Source organism: Bemisia tabaci, chromosome 10 (genome assembly GCF_918797505.1).
Source record: "Bemisia tabaci chromosome 10, PGI_BMITA_v3".
Classification (NCBI taxonomy): Eukaryota; Metazoa; Arthropoda; class Insecta; order Hemiptera; family Aleyrodidae; genus Bemisia; species Bemisia tabaci.
This window is the reverse complement of record NC_092802.1, coordinates 21,094,828-21,112,563: the sequence shown is the minus strand read 5'-3', so window position 1 is coordinate 21,112,563 and position 17,736 is coordinate 21,094,828. Positions and strand designations below refer to the sequence as shown.

General features: G+C 36.3%; 2 protein-coding genes across 2 annotated transcripts; one reads left to right on the top strand and one right to left on the bottom strand.

Moving 5' to 3' along the window:
• Positions 1-587: 587 nt before the first annotated feature.
• Positions 588-4,735, bottom strand: LOC109037918 (uncharacterized). Its single transcript, XM_019052779.2, has 3 exons — positions 3,918-4,735; positions 3,081-3,207; positions 588-2,377 (listed from the first exon to the last, which is right to left on the bottom strand). The coding sequence occupies exons 1-3, from the start codon at positions 4,039-4,041 to the stop codon at positions 2,053-2,055; spliced, it is 576 nt and encodes a 191-aa protein (XP_018908324.2). The 5' UTR covers positions 4,042-4,735; the 3' UTR covers positions 588-2,052.
• Positions 4,736-4,945: 210 nt separating this feature from the next.
• On the top strand, positions 4,946-15,847 carry UQCR-C1 (Ubiquinol-cytochrome c reductase core protein 1). Its single transcript, XM_019052767.2, has 8 exons — positions 4,946-5,128; positions 6,252-6,476; positions 7,698-7,869; positions 8,907-9,063; positions 10,944-11,128; positions 13,043-13,326; positions 13,955-14,158; positions 15,372-15,847. Exons 1-8 carry the CDS (start codon positions 5,063-5,065, stop codon positions 15,510-15,512), a joined length of 1,434 nt encoding a protein of 477 aa, XP_018908312.2. The 5' UTR covers positions 4,946-5,062; the 3' UTR covers positions 15,513-15,847.
• Positions 15,848-17,736: the final 1,889 nt, after the last annotated feature.

Here is a 17,736-nt window from a genome sequence, read left to right as displayed (position 1 = left end):
ATAAATTCGCCGCGGGGGCCCCTTTCGGGACCTCCGCGGCAAATTGTTAGGGGGCGATCGCCTCCCCGCCCCCATGGCCAGTCCGCCCCTGCTTTAAGTGTTTTAAATTATGGTACTCAAGTTATGCCACTAAACTGCACTCAATTTCATTTTATTTTTAAACAGATGAGTAAAAATTTTGACTGCAGGTCTGATAGCAGCTACAGTTTTTCAATTCTTTCTTAATATATTGGTTTTAGCATTTACATCTTTTGGAAAATAATTGTCTCAATTGACATGTACCGATGGTTTACTATCCCATAGATAACACATGAAGGGTGGAAATTCAATAGGTGGTAAGCGCTATCAGATGTTGTGAAGATTTGCATAGCATACCTCGCCTAAATAAAACCTATGAGCCTTTGCTTCATACACGATTAGGGGCAATTCCTCTGAATTAAGGTCTTATTTTCATGGTAAGAATTGTTATTTCTAGGGAATGGGGCTCCTGATAAAGGATTAACAACACCTGATGGCACTTACCAGGTTTTGAAATTCCATTCCTCAAATGTGTATAACTGTTTTGTAGGAAAAAAGATCATCATGAGTAATACATAATGGGTTTACTTAATCAACTTTTAATGATGAAATCATGATAAATTGAACACATTTATAAATCGACTCGATACATTTTTTAAGTTTCACAAAAACATATAGAAGTTCTGGGCAATACCTCACGTCCTCACGACTGTACTTTTTGAGTTTTGGACACAGCTGTATTCTCGATGAAGATCACATCTGAGGTCTGCAATAGCTGATGCCTCTATTTTCTAATATTGCTCTGTTGAAATTCTTTCTTTAATACTAACTTTAAGCTCTTCCTTTTATTCATCTTATATTTTATTCTCAAATATTTCATTTGAGTAATCTTGCAAAAATCACAGTTAAAGAGAGCAGTTCTGGAGGAAGGGCCCATAAGAGGCTTGCATTTAGCAGAAGGGAATACTTTTTGTTTTTCTACCAAAAACTTGTTAATTTAAAGGAAAACCATTATACCTTTACATTTTATTGCTGTGATAATAATTACTTAGTATTTTTAAATCAAAGAGGAAGTTGCATGATTTTGAAAACTATGTTAGCTTGTTGGTTCCCATCTGCTAAATGAAATCACATAATCCAGGTGTTTCTTTCTCATATGGTACAGCTATCTATATTACTACTATACAGGAAAAAAAGATTGCTGTTATACCTACCTTATAATTACATTCAACAAATTTAACCGGATCTGTGAAAAGAGACCTCATCTTCCAAGAGAAAATTTTCCCTTACTCTTCGCAAAAACTTATAACACGTTTTTGTGCGATCTGAGAATTTTCGTCTAAGCACTTCAGGACTCACATCTCCTTCAATATTAGAGCTTTCAGGGTCAAACTTGCGCGAAAATTTCCATATTTTCTTCCTCCATGCATTTACGGAATTTTGAGTATTTTCTTCTAGAGGATAAGGTCCCATTTCATAGATCTGGTCACAGATATAATCTCAAACATGGAGGAAAAAAACTAATCTACTTTTATCACAGACTTTTTTAAATGCTACTTGTTGTACAGAAATATGCATGGAAAAAAATGGGTTTTTTACTGAAAGTCAAAAGAGAAATCAGTATTTCATCATAATGTTTTTGATGATTCAATGACTTTTAACATCCATCATATCATCACCACAATCAGGAAATAGGCACAAAAGCAGTTCCTTAAAAGTGACAAGGCCTTGCTTTTAAAATGGAGTAGGAATCTAAAATATCGCATGATCCAAGATGTCTTGGCAAGAACCAGCAAATTTGCAGTACCGGCATACTGCTTCTTTGAGGAGCTAAGAAGCTAGAAACTTTCGATACCAATGACCCATCTCAAGCGAAGAAAAGGCCACAGACAAAGTAAGTTACTATCCATGATTTGCATCTACCAAAATTGAGACAAACCATATGCTATCCTTTTCCTCTCAAAAGAACACAGGTTACTCAGAAAACCAAAACGTCAGGACTAATCTCATGGGAACTAATGGCAGCATTTAACCTCAGCTGGTCTCACTTATAAGCTCCAACACGCCTTCTTTATTTTTTTTATAGCTAAACAGAGGGCTTTTTTTTGCATTCCTCTGCCAACCTTTAGTCCCTTCGCCATTCAACACCCACTCAGGGCTAACGACAACTTCCAGCATGTCTTCTTCTGTACAGTTAATGTGTTGTTCCTTACGTCTGCACCTCTTGGTGGGAATGAAATGATGATCTGGTTCTTCACTGCTTAAAAAAGACTTAGAGTTCCTGAGGAGATAAATTCCTGACATGCCATCTGGTTCAGTCTTGCTCTTTGGCTTTTTCTTTTTGACTTCTTTGATTTGCCTGAAACAGGGTTGATATAAGAACCTTTGTTTCATTCAGCATGAAATACAGATGGGAGGAAGAAACACATACCTCAATGTTCAGTTTGATTGTGAGTGTGAGCAAATGTTTATGAATAGAGATCTTTTTTATCAACCTGAGATGACCTAAGTTCAAAAATTTGAATTACAATATTTGAAATTTTTCTGACACCTGAATAAAAATACAGGAAAAATATGTAGCACAGTAATTAAAGTAACAATAGAAGAGAAGAAGAACAGAATATGTGAACATTTAATTGATAGAGAGATAATGTACAAAAATTAGTCCTTGCAATATTCACCCTTCGACAGAAAAAGGAAGATAGTTGAGAGCTTTGAAATAATAGAATTGATGAGATCTCTGCCTACTAAAATATTATTTTTCTGGTGGAGACTAACTTAAGTATGTCCTATATCCGTACTCAAAGGCCATAAAACCGTAATTACATTTCCACCACTTCCAAGAGATCAGAGAAAAACTATTCGACAGCTCCACTGCCTGCAATGTATTTTGAAAATGTAGATTATAAACCCTGTTTTATGGGCCTGGCATTAGATATCATGACCGATTTTTCCAAAAATGGATTAATTACTAAATATGTAAAGAATGCAAATAATTCAATTATTCCAAAATTTTTAGTATTGATTCTTTGGCTCTTAACTGCCTATGTTTGTTTACTTACTCGTCGAGAAATTTTGAGAGCTGTTTTGAAACGAAAGACTGGAACTCGGGGGTAACTTTTAAATGGTGCGTGACAAATTCCTCTGGAACTGGCCGGTTGGAGGGTAACGGTTTTGGTTTCTCAGGCTCTAAAACAGATGTAATGAGGACAAGTTTGAGGATTAGAAATTTTAGAAGTGACAGTGAGCCTTTAATTTGTTCAGTTGGTCTCTTCTAGTTATTTAATTTTCATTTGTTTGACCATCCTAGTAATATTCACAATATTCATGCTTATTTTATTGGTTCTTTTCAATTCTCAAGGGCTTCACCATTCGGGCAGAGAGAATGTCAGAGGGCACAAAGGGTGGACTACTAAAATAGGTATGAATCTTAGTATCATGGTTCTAAAAAAATGTGGGTGATTTTCCTTAGTTCTCACAAAGAAAAATCACTCCCAAATTATTCCCTGCAAAATTAGCATTAACATACACAGAGCTCTCTGAGAGGGATAAAGTGCCGGTGAAAATTTTGACACCCTGAGATTGAATATCATGTACCTACCTAAGTGTTATAAGTTAAGCTTTCTATATCAGGTATCATTTTTAATTACCTATTTAAGTAAGTATTACTTCTTTTCCTGATAATTCTTTAGAAAGGGTAAATAAGGAAAAGAAAAGGTGATGGAATGTAATTTTTTCAAAATTAAGAGGTATATTCTAGAGTAAAAAGTGAGACATGATCAATCCAACTTGTCTTGACCAGGATTAAGACAGCTTAATTCTCTATGATAGGTACCTAGAGGTTGGAAAAATGGATAAAACTTTCAAGAATTACCAGTAATATTTCATATGATGCATACCTTTGATTTTCAAATCTGCTTTACCATCAGATGAGTACAAAGAATCACTGATGAATCGTACGTCCAGAGCATCTCTCAGCCGTTCAACATTCTCATCTTCACTTGAGTCACTGGATGAACTCATTGTTTCTTGCTCGCCAAATTGTTTCCTTATCTTGTAGTCCTTGATTCGGTTCCTCCTGATACAAGTCGCAGTGGGCGCCCAATTAGAGGTTGGCGGGTTGGGATTGAAGAAAAAATTAGAGAGAAGAGCGCTTTAGGTGCTTAATGCCCGGAGGGTTGTGGCTTCACAGGTGGCAGTGGAGGTTAGATCACTCGGTGTCATAAAGCGCCAGGGTGTGCTATAAAGCGAAACATATGTATGGATGTTAGAGCCTCTTTTCTTGGTCGACTTACTTTCTTTCAACCACGATCTGACTCCGGTTCAAAAGATACTCTTTCAATCTTGATGTTTTCATCCTTCCACAGACTATGCTTTGTTTTAAACAGATGATTTATCTTGAATGAGGCTATCCAAAGAAACAAATGGCTTGCCGAAAACTTTCACAACAGGAATGGAAGAACTACTTACTCACTCTGCGATTCATGCAAGTAAAATTATCAATGCGTTCTGAAAAACACTCGGTTGGGGTGAAAACTTAGAAACGGATGCATTGACCGGGTGATTGCTTATCAATATGAGTAAAGCGTTTAAGCAGCGATAAAAGGATGACAACTCCAAAGGCAATTTTCTTTATAATACTTTGGTCACTGTCTCACTGTTCAGACGATTCAGCATGTCCAAGATCGAAACAAAAATGTTGATGTTGCAACACATGTAAACATAACCTCACATTACGTCTTACAGTGCTGCACAGTTGTGCCGGTTTTACTTTTCATCCCTTTTATAATCAGTAATTTGAACTTACGATAAATTCTTTAGCAATAAAAAATCATTGAAAATATTATTTTTTCAATTTTCCGGGGGAACGATGTAGAACAATTGTACTGGTACCAGCAGAAGGTATTGTTTTAGGGGATGTTTCATTTGACAACAGTGTTGTGAACAAGAATTAGAGGTTATTTGCGACTGCCATTTTCTCCAAAGAGTGGCAGCCGATATTTTGTGACCGAATTTCAGGAAAAGACTTGGAACATCTACAATTATGGCCTCCAAATTTTTAAAATTGGGCCCAGCCCGCTTGCTAGCGCAGAGGACCAAATTCAACCAGGTATTTCATGCTTATCCTTTCACCTCCTATTCTTTTTTCGAACCCCTCAGGACATGAAATTTTTCATCAAGGACAAACCCCTCAAAAGTAACTTCTAACCCATTTTTCCAACAGCCTCATTTACTATAAGCAGTGTGTTCCCCGGTAAGGTTTTTCCATGGTTAAAATGCTACCCATCTTATTGAAAACCATTATCATTTTTTGAGATTGACAGTGTGTGTTAGGTCAGACAAGATGGAGCTGCGTCACTGAGCTGTCACCTCACAGTGATACTCTCCTTACATTCCTCATTTATTCAAGAAGCCCTGAAATTCGGAAGAAACTTTATTAGCATTTTCATGGTTTTTCATCCATCATGTGCCTTTTCCCCTCATTTTCAGCTGCGGGCGAAGAGCTGAAATCTTCAAACCTAACCTTAAAATTAATCATCATTTCGTTGTTCTCAATCTCCGAAATGCTGTAGCTGAAAATTTTTTATTTCTTATCAATGCTATTTTAGAAGTAAGCAGAATTGCAGCTTTAGCATTGAGTCTCCAGCTTACATCCATTCAAGTTTGGAGTTAATTTACTTGTGTCAGTACACGATGCCTGCATCAGCAGTCTGTTTCCTATTGTCAGAGAGAGGAAGGTGTTTTTTTTTATTGAACAGTGGTACCCCCAATCACCAAACTAGGTTCTTTAACACACCGGTTGGTGCTGATGTCACGACCGGAGAAGCCATTGCCGGTGGATTTGGTACCACAAATCCACCGCCCGGAGTACTGGAGATTTCTCCGGTACATTTAATCCACCAGTGGACAATCTAACCCTACTTCAGCCTAATCTCAGGCATCTTTTTCTCAGTTTCAACTGAATGTGGGTTGGTTCCTTCCCGATGAACTCCGTCCATTTTTAATTTAAACTAGAGAGGAAAAGGAAGTTAATCCGACTGGAAAGAGAAGGATGTGCAATGAAGTCTGATGAGGCGAGAAAGTAGGGATGAAAGTTGTGTAACTTCATATTAAGATTTCATCAGGGGCTAATTATGGGGGAGTCTGATATCCTTTTAGCACAGCTCTACAAGTGCTCAAGCCCAGCAGAGGGAACGTCTGAGATTTGACCTGTTTCCATGTTTTTATTGCAGGTAACTCCTTTGAGGCAAGCGTCAGCCGCTGCCCATTCTGTTCGTGAGGCCCTTCTCAATTACCCACCAACCCAAGTCACTCAGATCGAGGGAGGACTCCGTGTCGCAACAGAAGACACTCGCTCTCCCACAGCAACCATTGGTCTGTGGATAGATGCTGGCTCTCGGTGTGAAAACGATGAGAACAACGGCGTTGCCCACTTTCTGGAGCATATGGCATTCAAGGTACATAACTTCTTTTCATGATTTTGTAAGATGTCTAAATGTAATGTTATTTCCAAAAGCAGGGCCAGTAAGTTGATACAAAGGTTACTGTATGGATGTTGCTTGAAAGTTTGCAGACCAACGTTTCATGAGAAAGGATGGGTCGGGACGGAAAAACAAGTAATTTTCTCACATTATTTGCTAGGAGATGCAAAAAAGTGACACCTGCAATTGATCAGGATTTCCAAACTTAAATATGGGCCAATAGAGGTATCAAACCGCTATTACCTCATTTCAATGAATCATTGAAGGGTATGTGAACTATACACCTCTAAATGAGTTTTCAAGTAATGAAAACATACTGCAAGATCTCTGCTGTGCCAAGAAAGAATGCCGTATGAGCCCTGAAACATTGCTAGTTTTCTATTGATCCATTGATAACGATTGATTACTCATCATCAGAGAAACTAGTGATTTGTCTTCCAATTTTGCCAACAATTTTATTCGCAATTTAATCTAAATTATCGGAAAAGTATTCCCAAGTTTGCTCAAAGATAATTATTTTAGCAGGAAAAATTTTGCAACACTCGAATGTTCATACATACGTACATTTTTTCTTTTTTAGCACAGCAGAGCTCTCCTGCAACTCCTCTTTTAGTAAAAATTCAAAGCTCTAGCCTGTTATGAGTGCGCAGCATGAAGCCAAACTCATGGCTGATGTTAGAGTCAAAAACCATCGTGCGCAAATTATCTGTAGGTTACTTCAGTTTAATTGAAGCAGAAACTTGAGGAAATTTCCTCCTCACCACATTCTTTTTAGTTATCTTCACAACTTAATTGTAAAATGCAAGGATCCACAGGCTTGTGTTGCAAATTGAGAAGGGCCCTCTCTTTTTACCTCAATCTGTAGAATTTCAGTGCAATCTCAGACTCCTACGGAATGCACGAATCCAGCAACAAGCACTTGGTATACAAGACTCTCCTCTCTTTTTATTTGGAAAATTGGTCAAGTAGCAAAACATCATTTTTCATCTTGATTGAATTTACCGAGAAACTTTTGTTTTCTCCTGTTTAGGGAACATCCTCAAGATCACAAACAGATCTAGAATTAGAGGTGGAGAACTTGGGTGCTCATTTGAATGACTCTCCTCTCTTTTTTTTTTGGAAAATTGGTCAAGTAGCAAAACATCATTTTTCATCTTGATTGAATTTACCGAGAAACTTTTGTTTTCTCCTGTCTAGGGAACATCCTCAAGATCACAAACAGATCTAGAATTAGAGGTGGAGAACTTGGGTGCTCATTTGAATGCCTACACTTCAAGAGAACAGACTGTTTTCTACGCCAAATGTCTCAGCAAAGATGTTCCAAAAGCCATCGAAATTCTAGCTGACATCGTCAAGAACTCTAAATTAGGTTTGTAATATTTCTTTTATAATACTACCCTGGGCTCAGTCGTATGCACAATGTTGCAGGTCACTTGACTTTCAGAGTTGATGGTTCAATCAAAAATGAGAATTGCTCCTTAATCAATGCATGTAAGCAATCACGTGCATTTATACTTTCTTGGCTCCCTCTGGATTGAAAAAGTATCTTTGCTTGATGAATAAAATATGTATATATGACCAAAATACACAAGTATTAAATATGTAGCACTGTAGGGAAGCATTTAGGGATGTGTTACGTAACACCAGAATGGACGCATAAAGCCACTTTTTTGAAGGTCTAAGATGAAAAGTCCTTGCACAATGGCTAGTTTTTGCCCAAAATTCATCTGAAATTTGTTTGTTTACTTATTTATTTCATTACAAACAGGTTTAGAAGCCCATACTAAAAAGAATACAAAAGTTTAGAATACATAATAGGGCCATAATAGAAGTGAAGAAAAAATAACAATAAGAACAATTTCTCACAAAACAGTAACAACAACAACAACAACAACCCAATAAAATGATGAAAGGTGAATTGCTAATTTGAAAGTAGGAAGTCAATAAAAGCGTTTTGTATTATTACGAAAATTGTGCCACATGTTCCTGTGAAATCTCTGTTTGACTTTAACATAAAATGTCAGTGTTTTTTCTCCTCACGACAGGGCAACCTGGGGCAACCAATATGTCATCCTCTGGCCAATGTAGCACAAGTGCCATTTGTGCGTAGTTGCTAAAACTTGTTCAGTTTGGAACAACTAACAAACAAAATTGCTTAAAAATTTTACTTCATATTTTTTTTTCTTCAAGATCAATTCTTGAAATTTTCATGGAAGTAGTGCAAAATGTTGTAGAAAAAATTAAAGCACCATTGAAATGTCTAGCAACATAGCATTCTGGTATAACTAAAACTTGTGATACTTTATCCAATAGATGACAAATTAATCCAAGCCCTTCTGTTCCCTCTTTACTTGGTACCCATTTGTTAATGAGTGTTTCCCTAATTGATTTGTCCCAATTTCGCAGGCGAAAACGAGATTGAACGTGAGCGTGGAGTGATTCTACGTGAAATGCAAGAAGTAGAAACCAACCTCCAAGAGGTAGTTTTTGACCATCTCCATTCTTGCGCTTTCCAAGGAACTCCACTAGGAAGGACCATCCTTGGGCCCACTGAAAACATCAAGTAAAAGAAACATATTTTTTACAACTTCTGCATTCTCCTCTTTCATGAAACTAGATGGTCTGCTCCAGTTAATTTTAAATATTCTTTCGAAGTCTACACGGATGTGTGCTGTCAATGGGTCTTTAAAAATGTGTCAACATATTTGCTTTTTGCGTTAATGTTGCAGACAAATGGTAAAATCAGGCATTTTGTCAAATGCCTAGGCAAATAGTAAAATATTCTAATTTAGATTGAAATGCTGATTCTTTTCCTAATTTTAGACAAAATAATTAATTGCTCCCGTAAGAAACAATTCTCGGTAAAAATTTACATCACACAATAGTATCTTAAACGATTTTTAGCTCCTGAACAGACACTCACCTTGAAATTTTCAGCATATCATAAAATACAGAATTTTTAGAATGTGAACATATAAAAATATAAGAAGGAATTGAAGAGGTAGAGACAAAAGGAGTTAGTAGCTTTGATAAGTTATTGCTCCAAAAATATTGAAAACTTGCGAGCTCTTTGCCATAAATTCACAAAATTGTGAAAACCGTCAAAATTTAACTATCTGCCTAGACATTTGAAAAAATGCCTGATTTCACTATTTGCCTGCTACATTAATATCGTCAGAAGTTGGCAAAAGCCAAGTTAAGAAAATCATTGGCTGGAATTTTTCAAGACAAAGACCGCTGTGGAAAAATTAAAATGTCAATAAATAGAATAAATACAGTGTTCTGCCTTCCCCCTAAAATTTTAGGAGCCATCTTGGCCGGAAAGCCGAATTTTTAGGGGCCATCTACTATTTATTTAGGAGCAAATTAAAGTCTTGCATACAGGCCATAGTGATGCTGCGAACGGTGCGTATAGAGAGCGCTTCATCGCTACCGCTGCTTCCCAATTGCGAGTTCAATCTGTCTTGGCGCCACAATGGTCCAGCCCCCCTAATCTTTAGACGCATGGCGCCCAGGGAAGGCAGAACACTGATTGAATAAAATTAAATGGGAGGTGGGTCAGCTTTGAAAAGTCAGGAAAAGAGAAAATTTTTCGGGAACGTATTGAAGCAAAGGCTGCAGATTCCTTTAAATATCTTTTTTTTCGTAATATATATTATTACACAATGATGATGCTGAAGATCCTAATTCATCATTAGAGTGGTTCATTTTTGAAAAGTCACCTAGTCCCAAATTTTTACCTCTATGCAAGTATTAAAGTCTGTTTAAATCTAGAAAATTATTTGTCAAACCATAACCTTTTTCTATCCCAGTGAAATAGTTCATGGACTGCACTCCCTCTCTATAAAAAGGGTCAGTAACACTTATTGTTGAATTATTCTGAGTGAGTTGAGTTCTCAGTAATATTTTTTTACTTTTTTGACTTGAAATGGAGAAAAAAATCGATTGTGAAGCTGCAAAGTCGGAACCGATTTGAAACAATATTTTTGGCAGTCAGTTTTGACTTAGTTAGGCAAAAAGTCTGCATTTGTTGATCAGCTGAAGTCCAGCTAAAGACATGGCCTACTATGCCATCACGACTGTTGCCCTCTGGTTCATCAAATTTTAGTAAGCTTTTTCTCCCCTTAGAAGTGTTTTCAAAATTTTCAATATACCTTCTAGCTTTCTTGTGAAATTGTATGTAGAGATTATCTGTCGGACACTCTGCATTAATGTTATGCCACTGACCCACTGACTTATCCAAAAAAATTTGGTGAAGAATTTTGATGTTTAACGTCCTTCCAAAGCTTTAAAAACAGTACATTTTTTGTGCTGAAACCTTGAAAAGTCAAGGAACAATGGGAGCAAAGAAAGATGACATCTTAATTAATCTTCTTGCTGATGAAATTCTAGTGTATTGCAACTGCTGTCGGACTTTCGATCTAAACTTGAGTGTCATTTCAGGAAAATTTCCCGTGAAGATCTAGCCAATTATGTCAAAGCGTACTATGTTCCCGGACGAATGGTCCTTGCAGGAGCTGGCGGAGTAGATCACAGTGAAATTGTCAAGGAGGCACAGAAGCATTTTGGTGGAATCAAACCAGACTATGACGCTGAGCATGAATTACCAGGACCATGCAGATTCACCGGTAAGTCATTTAGGTATATCAAGTGTGAAACAAATGCAAACACTCAATAATGATTCCTCTGTACTTAATGATTATTCTAAGTAAATAGGTCTTCTAATTCACAGCAAAACTGTTAGTACCAAGTAAGACGAAAAGAAGCCAAGCTCTTTTTACTATGGGCCACTAGACAAGGTCTGAACTGGAAGAAGGTCACATATTTTCTCTTCAAAATCTTTTGTAGATAGAAAAAATTGACACTTCAGGAGGCTTGAAGATAAATTCCTGACAGAGATATTAACAAGTATCTAAAACACAGATCCATTGGCAGTTATCTTATACCTACAAACGATGTTGTGTGTATTTTTGCTGTGACATCAATGTTAATGAGATAGCGGCATGAAATTTTTGTAGAGTTAAAGTACAGTTTTTTTTGCATAAATTTTGTGGGAAAAATAAAAAGTTTTGTAAAAACTTCAGAAAAGCATTTCTAAGGGGGAAAAGCTAAGCAAAATCCGACCAGTCTAAAGTCAACAGCCAAGTTGATGCAGGAAAGTGATGCCTGCAGCTAGTTTTAGCCAATCAGCAAACGCTGTTTTCCCCGCCTAGCTACAAAATGAGTGCCTGCCAAAAGTATTCGCGGCTCCCACTTTCGGCAATTTCAAAGTAGGATTTCTAGGGTAAAAAAAAATCTGAAAAATTTTTAGAAGCACAGTTCACTCCGTACTTGTAGTAAATTAATTAAAAAAACCAATGGGTGCCACTGACCCATTGTAAACCTCCTTACTTACGTCAATTAGGAGTTGATTTTCAGACTTCCATTGCGTGATTCATCTTTCTCAAAACTTCAAAGAGAAAATATGTTGCCTATTGCTTTAATTCATACCTTGTCTAGAGGTCCATTTCACCATTACTTGAGTGAATCCTCCAATTTTTTGCGATACAAGGATACAAAAACCATCTTGACAAAGTCATCAGATTTTCACGATTCAACAAATTTCTTAACATTTTGAGTCTTTCGATTGCATGAAATGTAGTACATTGAGGAAATTCCTCAGAGTTAAAAGCAGGGAAAGAATTATTAAAGAAAAATAAAATTATTTGTAAATGACCAATTATCACTGAATTTTCAAAACAAAGGTAAACATTTTTAAATTAAAGGTGTTCGCCCTTGTAATTGAATGTGTGAGAAAGAAAACAAACGAACTGGGAAAAATGGAATATTTTTATGAGTTTATAACAGTGCTTAGGGGGTGAAAAGCGAATGTAGAAAAGCTCTTTGGTGCCGAAAGAGAAGCCTTCAGAAACTGTATAAAAGCCCAAATTGAAATATGTAGATGCTTCATCTTTAATTAATGACCATCAGTGTGATTTTTTAAAATTGCTAAGTTTGTGTGTTTTTGCTCTCTCCGCCTCTCAGGCTCTGGTTTTTTTCTTCTTTTCTCTACTTTAAACTTCCATGCTAGGCCTTTTACTCTCTTTTTTTTGCAGGATTTTGGTTGTTGAAAGTGCATCTTTTAGAAAAGTGAAATCCACAAAGCCGAATCAGAAATATTATTTTTAAAATGGCTTGTTCTATGAGTAAGAATATCGGATCCCCCCCCCTCCCCTTGTACAGTAATTTTCTAGGTTAATATTTTTGTTTATGGGATGAATTATCCCAATATTTGTTTCGAATGATAAATGTGTAATGTCTCATGGGTCTCCCTGTGAGCAGTAACCTTAAACAACTAAAATAATGAAAATTGAATAAATTTAAATTGTATGTTCACACACATTTGAATGTGACCTGCAATGTAGATGCTTACATTGTCCGCATCCCTTTAGTCTGTCAGAAGCCCAAAGTAGCAATTTTTGGCTCTCTACTTGTTTCTCCTGGTATTGTCAATTATTGCTTTCATTCAAAACCTGCATTTTAATTGATCCCTCTCTTCTTAGGTTCAATGATCCGAGCAAGAGATGACGCTCTCCCGCTAGCTCATGTTGCCATTGCTGTCGAAGGCTGCGGCTGGTCCAACTCTGACAACATTCCACTCATGGTTGCCAACACGATTGTTGGTGCATGGGACCGATCACAAGGCAGTGGTGCCAACAACGCCTCATATCTCGCCCGTGCTTGCTCTCGTGAGGGTTATGCTCACAGTTTCCAGTCATTCAATACGTGCTACAAGGACACAGGCCTGTGGGGTATCTACTTCGTCACTGACAGATTACATGTTGATGTAAGTTGAATTTATCGAGTATTTTACTGATCTGTCCTTTTGACGACACGTCTGATGATCCTAACTTCCACTGAATTTGCTTGCTCAGCTACATTGTCATAAGATTGTCGCATAAATAAGAAAGATTCTGACAAATGACTCATTACTATTCTTGATCTTTGGAAATAACCTTGATTTCTTCTTGTTTTTAAGTAAGTCATTCATCCACTTTTTTTTTAATTCACTTTCTAAAAGTAAAAAGTGAACCGAGCTTCTAGGAATTTTCTCAGATTTTTTTATGCTAAATGGCAAAGGAACCCAATTTTGAAAATGATAAAAGTGGGACCCATTTGAAACGATATTTTTGGTGGGGTCTCATGTCATAACCAGATCGGGGAATTAACAATCTCGAAAGGTCTACCAAATAACCTTGAGTTTCATCTGTTTTGTCACAAATTCTGTGCTTTCCTGAATATATCTTGTTAATTTTCAATGACTTTTTAAGCATGAAACACTGCAATGAAACCTAAAGCCCACAATGGAGAATGGCAGGTTCTGAAAGTATCAATACAGATCTTTTGGTATCCCCCCATCTTTGTCGACTTTCAATGAAAGGAATTTAATCCTTTTTTAAATTTGTATTCGACAGGACATGTCTCTTGCCTCCGTTTATGAGTGGATTCGTCTAGCTACATCTGCAACTGAAGCTGAGGTTGCTCGCGCAAAGAACTTACTGAAGACAAACATGCTTCTTCAATTAGACGGAACAACTCCTATCTGTGAAGATATCGGCCGTCAGTTCTTGTGCTACAACCGTAGGGTTCCTATTCACGAACTCGAAGCAAGATTAGACGTAAGTATAATAACTTCATTCAGAAAATTGACAAGTACTTAAATACAGTATGACCTCAATTCATCGGATCGCACTTTAACGGCTTGATCTTCCTGCCTTCAAGGGCTTCAAACTAATTTGAATTAACGGATTTCACAATTTAGTGGCTTGATTCATCTGTATTGTGAAATCTAATGCATGAACGTCTTATTGTAAATAAATAACCTGATTTTAAGAATGGGAAGCTCAATTACTTTTATTGTTGTTTTATCATTTTGCTGCCGGATCAATTTTAAAGTACAAACAATTCTAAGCTTGATGAGGTGTATGAGGCAACCTTATGCCTTTTATTGTCTATAGGCTCCCATATGAAGTATTGGTTCAGGAATTCAGCAATGACTGTGCAGATGAATGAACTTTGCTGTGCTGAATACGTAAAATATTTCATCGTTTAATTGCTTTATTTTTTTTGTATTTATTTATTTATTTAAACTTTCCACTGATGAAATCCATTTCCCAAAAAAGCTCAGCATATTTTAAATCAGTACATTTCAAGGCGACCTCAATGGATTCAATGTAATAAAAATATTTCTGAAAGTGATCATGAATTTTTTTAGAGAGTCTTGAAGATACCCTCTGACAATTTAACAAAGCTCAATTTGATTTCTGACAAAGCGCAGAAAAGTAGACAATTTTTCCTTGTAAATTTTGCAGGATCCTTAATTAAAGCTCCTAAATTTTTCAGATCTGATAATTCAACGAAGTAATTAAGTAACAACCGGCGAAGGAACTTAAAAATTTTCAGAAAAAAGAAAAAATGCTGGGGAGTTCAGAATGATGAGGTTCATCATGTCTAGTAATAAGCCTCATGTTTTCTACAGTTTCTCTATTTTTTATGTAAGACATGCCATCCTGCATCCCTGGTGCAGTTTTATAGAATGTTATAGAGGGCAGAGACCGTAGGGGGCTGTTCATAATAAATGTAACTTTATGTAACTTGTAATTTTATGTCGATTATTGGTTTTACAGGATAGAAACTAATGTCACCAAAGAGTTATGATGGAGAGAGGGGTGGCAAAAAAACCCTAATTCAGTGTTATGTATTTATTGAAGGGCCCCTAAATCCGTAAATTCAGCATCTTGCAATCTGAAAAATAAAAAAACATATTTTATCTAACTTTATTATTTGCATCATTTTTATGCACTAATTTTTTCTTTACTGTACTTTTGACAGCGTGTAACTGCCAAGGATGTCCAAGAGGTTCTAATGAAATACGTCTACGATAGATGCCCTGCAGTCGCAGCTGTCGGTCCAGTTGAAGGCATGACTGACTACAACAGATTACGTAGCAACTTTTACTGGCTCAGATACTAGGTTGATAACCCCTCAAAAACAAATTATAGTTTAGTTGTTGGAAAATCCGTGTCATTTTGTATGATACCTATTTCTTTCCATGAATTTGAAACTCATGCTTGAGCTGTAAATAATTTCAGAATTGTTATCTCTCTGTTTAAGTCTGTATTATAAATTGTTCACAAGTCCTTATTGATGTGTTGCCACACTTGATTTTAAAGTAGCATCAAGGAGGAATGCAGGAATGGCATATAGTTCGAGAGGCTGTGTGTATTTTCAGCTGTTGATATTTCTACATTTCTCCTTGATGATGTTTTGAATTTTTCACCAGCGAATAAATTAAATTCAAATGTGAATCTTTCCTTGTTATTATTTTATTCATAATTGACATTCACTCTGGATCCTCTAACAATTGACCACTGTACAAGATATGAGTTGAAGCACCATGTCCATCATACAAATTTTCGTTGTAAAATTTCACAGAGAAAACAAATCACACAACGGGAAGTCTGAAAATCAACTTGTAAAGGAGATAAAATTGTTCACAATTAACATTAGTTAAATGGCAACGATAAAAATGAGTCCTAATTGTTTAATAGAACTCCATTTGATTGGTGTTAAATATATGCTCTCGTTAACCCTCTATGGCGTAGTATTACGAATTTGTAACAACATATTTTTCGGGTTTTTAAAAATTGAATCTTTCCTCTGTGGTATGATTTTGCAAATTTTCATTAGGTTTTTCTTGTTTCGAATAACTGATTCTCCAAAATTTAAAATTTTGAAAACAAATTTGGTACTCAATATTTTTTATGCAAGCCACCAAAAAGATTAGTGTCCCTCAGAATCTGAGATCTGAAATTAATTCATGCCATATAGTGTTAATATTGTTTTCAGAATCTGATTTCCAAACTTTTCGTTGTGTGAATCTTTCACCATGTAAGATTTTGAAGAGAAAATATGTGACATTTTTCCTAAACCAGATCTTGTGGTGGCCCATTAGACATCTGAAAAATGAAAAATGATAATCAGAGACTGAACCGCACTATAGATACTTAGAACTTTAACAGCTCAAAATTGTACGTAATATTGATGCCTTCACCAAAAGTCTGAAAGGGGAAAATCTTCATACTAAAAATTGAATGACACACACATCTTCACTCCCAAAATGACCTCTACTTTAATTAATTTCAAACCTATTTAAAAATGACGAACTTTATTTTAAGCATTTTTTCAACTGAAAAAATGTCAAAAGAAATGTGTTGCAGAGCCATTCAAGTATCATGTAAGCTACTTAAGGGTGGTGGAGAGAGGAGGTCTGAGCTTGCCTTACGGGGTCTCCTAAGGGGGGAATTAACGCTAAATCGTCGTGTTAAAATTGAAATTGATAGAACATTCTGATGCTTCTGAGGGATGAGGAAGTGTACAGTTCAGTTTTTAAAGTATTGATTTTTTTGACACTTGATTCCTTTTTGACGGACTTGGTTCATGTCTGTGCTCATCGTTATTATCAGCAGAAAAAGGTCCATCAACAGCTCAATTCTCCATTTTCTTTGAAGTCTCATTCTTGAATCTAAAATGAGTCAGCTCATTCTCAATACAAGCGATTCATTTTCATAGTGTGCGATTTACTTTGAGTGTACAGGAGCCTCGAGAATGAGGAAAATTTGAATCTTCATTCGAATTCTTCCAATAATGTTTTGAGACATCAGTTTCTTCATATTTATCTCTCTTGTTTCACTTTACGTAAGGGGGGGGAGGGAGGCTGCATTTAACTAATTATGGTAAGGCTATTTGCATTGTTTGTTCTCTGATTTTGAGTGTAGGTTGCATACTCAGCCCCCGGATGAGTTTTTCCTATTTTTTCATAAATTTCGCTTTGTAAGACTCCATGGAATATTCCTTGAAAATGTTTCATCCTTCATCCGTTTTGCTCATAGTACCACGGAGATCGCCTTACTGAATTTAAAGTTTCCCGCCTTTGAAAATCTTTTATTACAGGTTCACCAGCTGTAACCAAAACTAACCACGTTAAGAGATTTTATAGAGTAATACTGTCTCGTCTTCGTCATGTCCGTAAATTTCTCCTTGAAAATAAATCATGTTCAGTAATTGTACTTTAATTAGCCAAACATTATTATATTTTGAAAAATATGATTATTTACGTTAGTCAATCATAGGCGGTATAATTATTAGTGTATTTGTGATCTTCATAGCTGGCAAACTGTTCATTATTTACATTTCG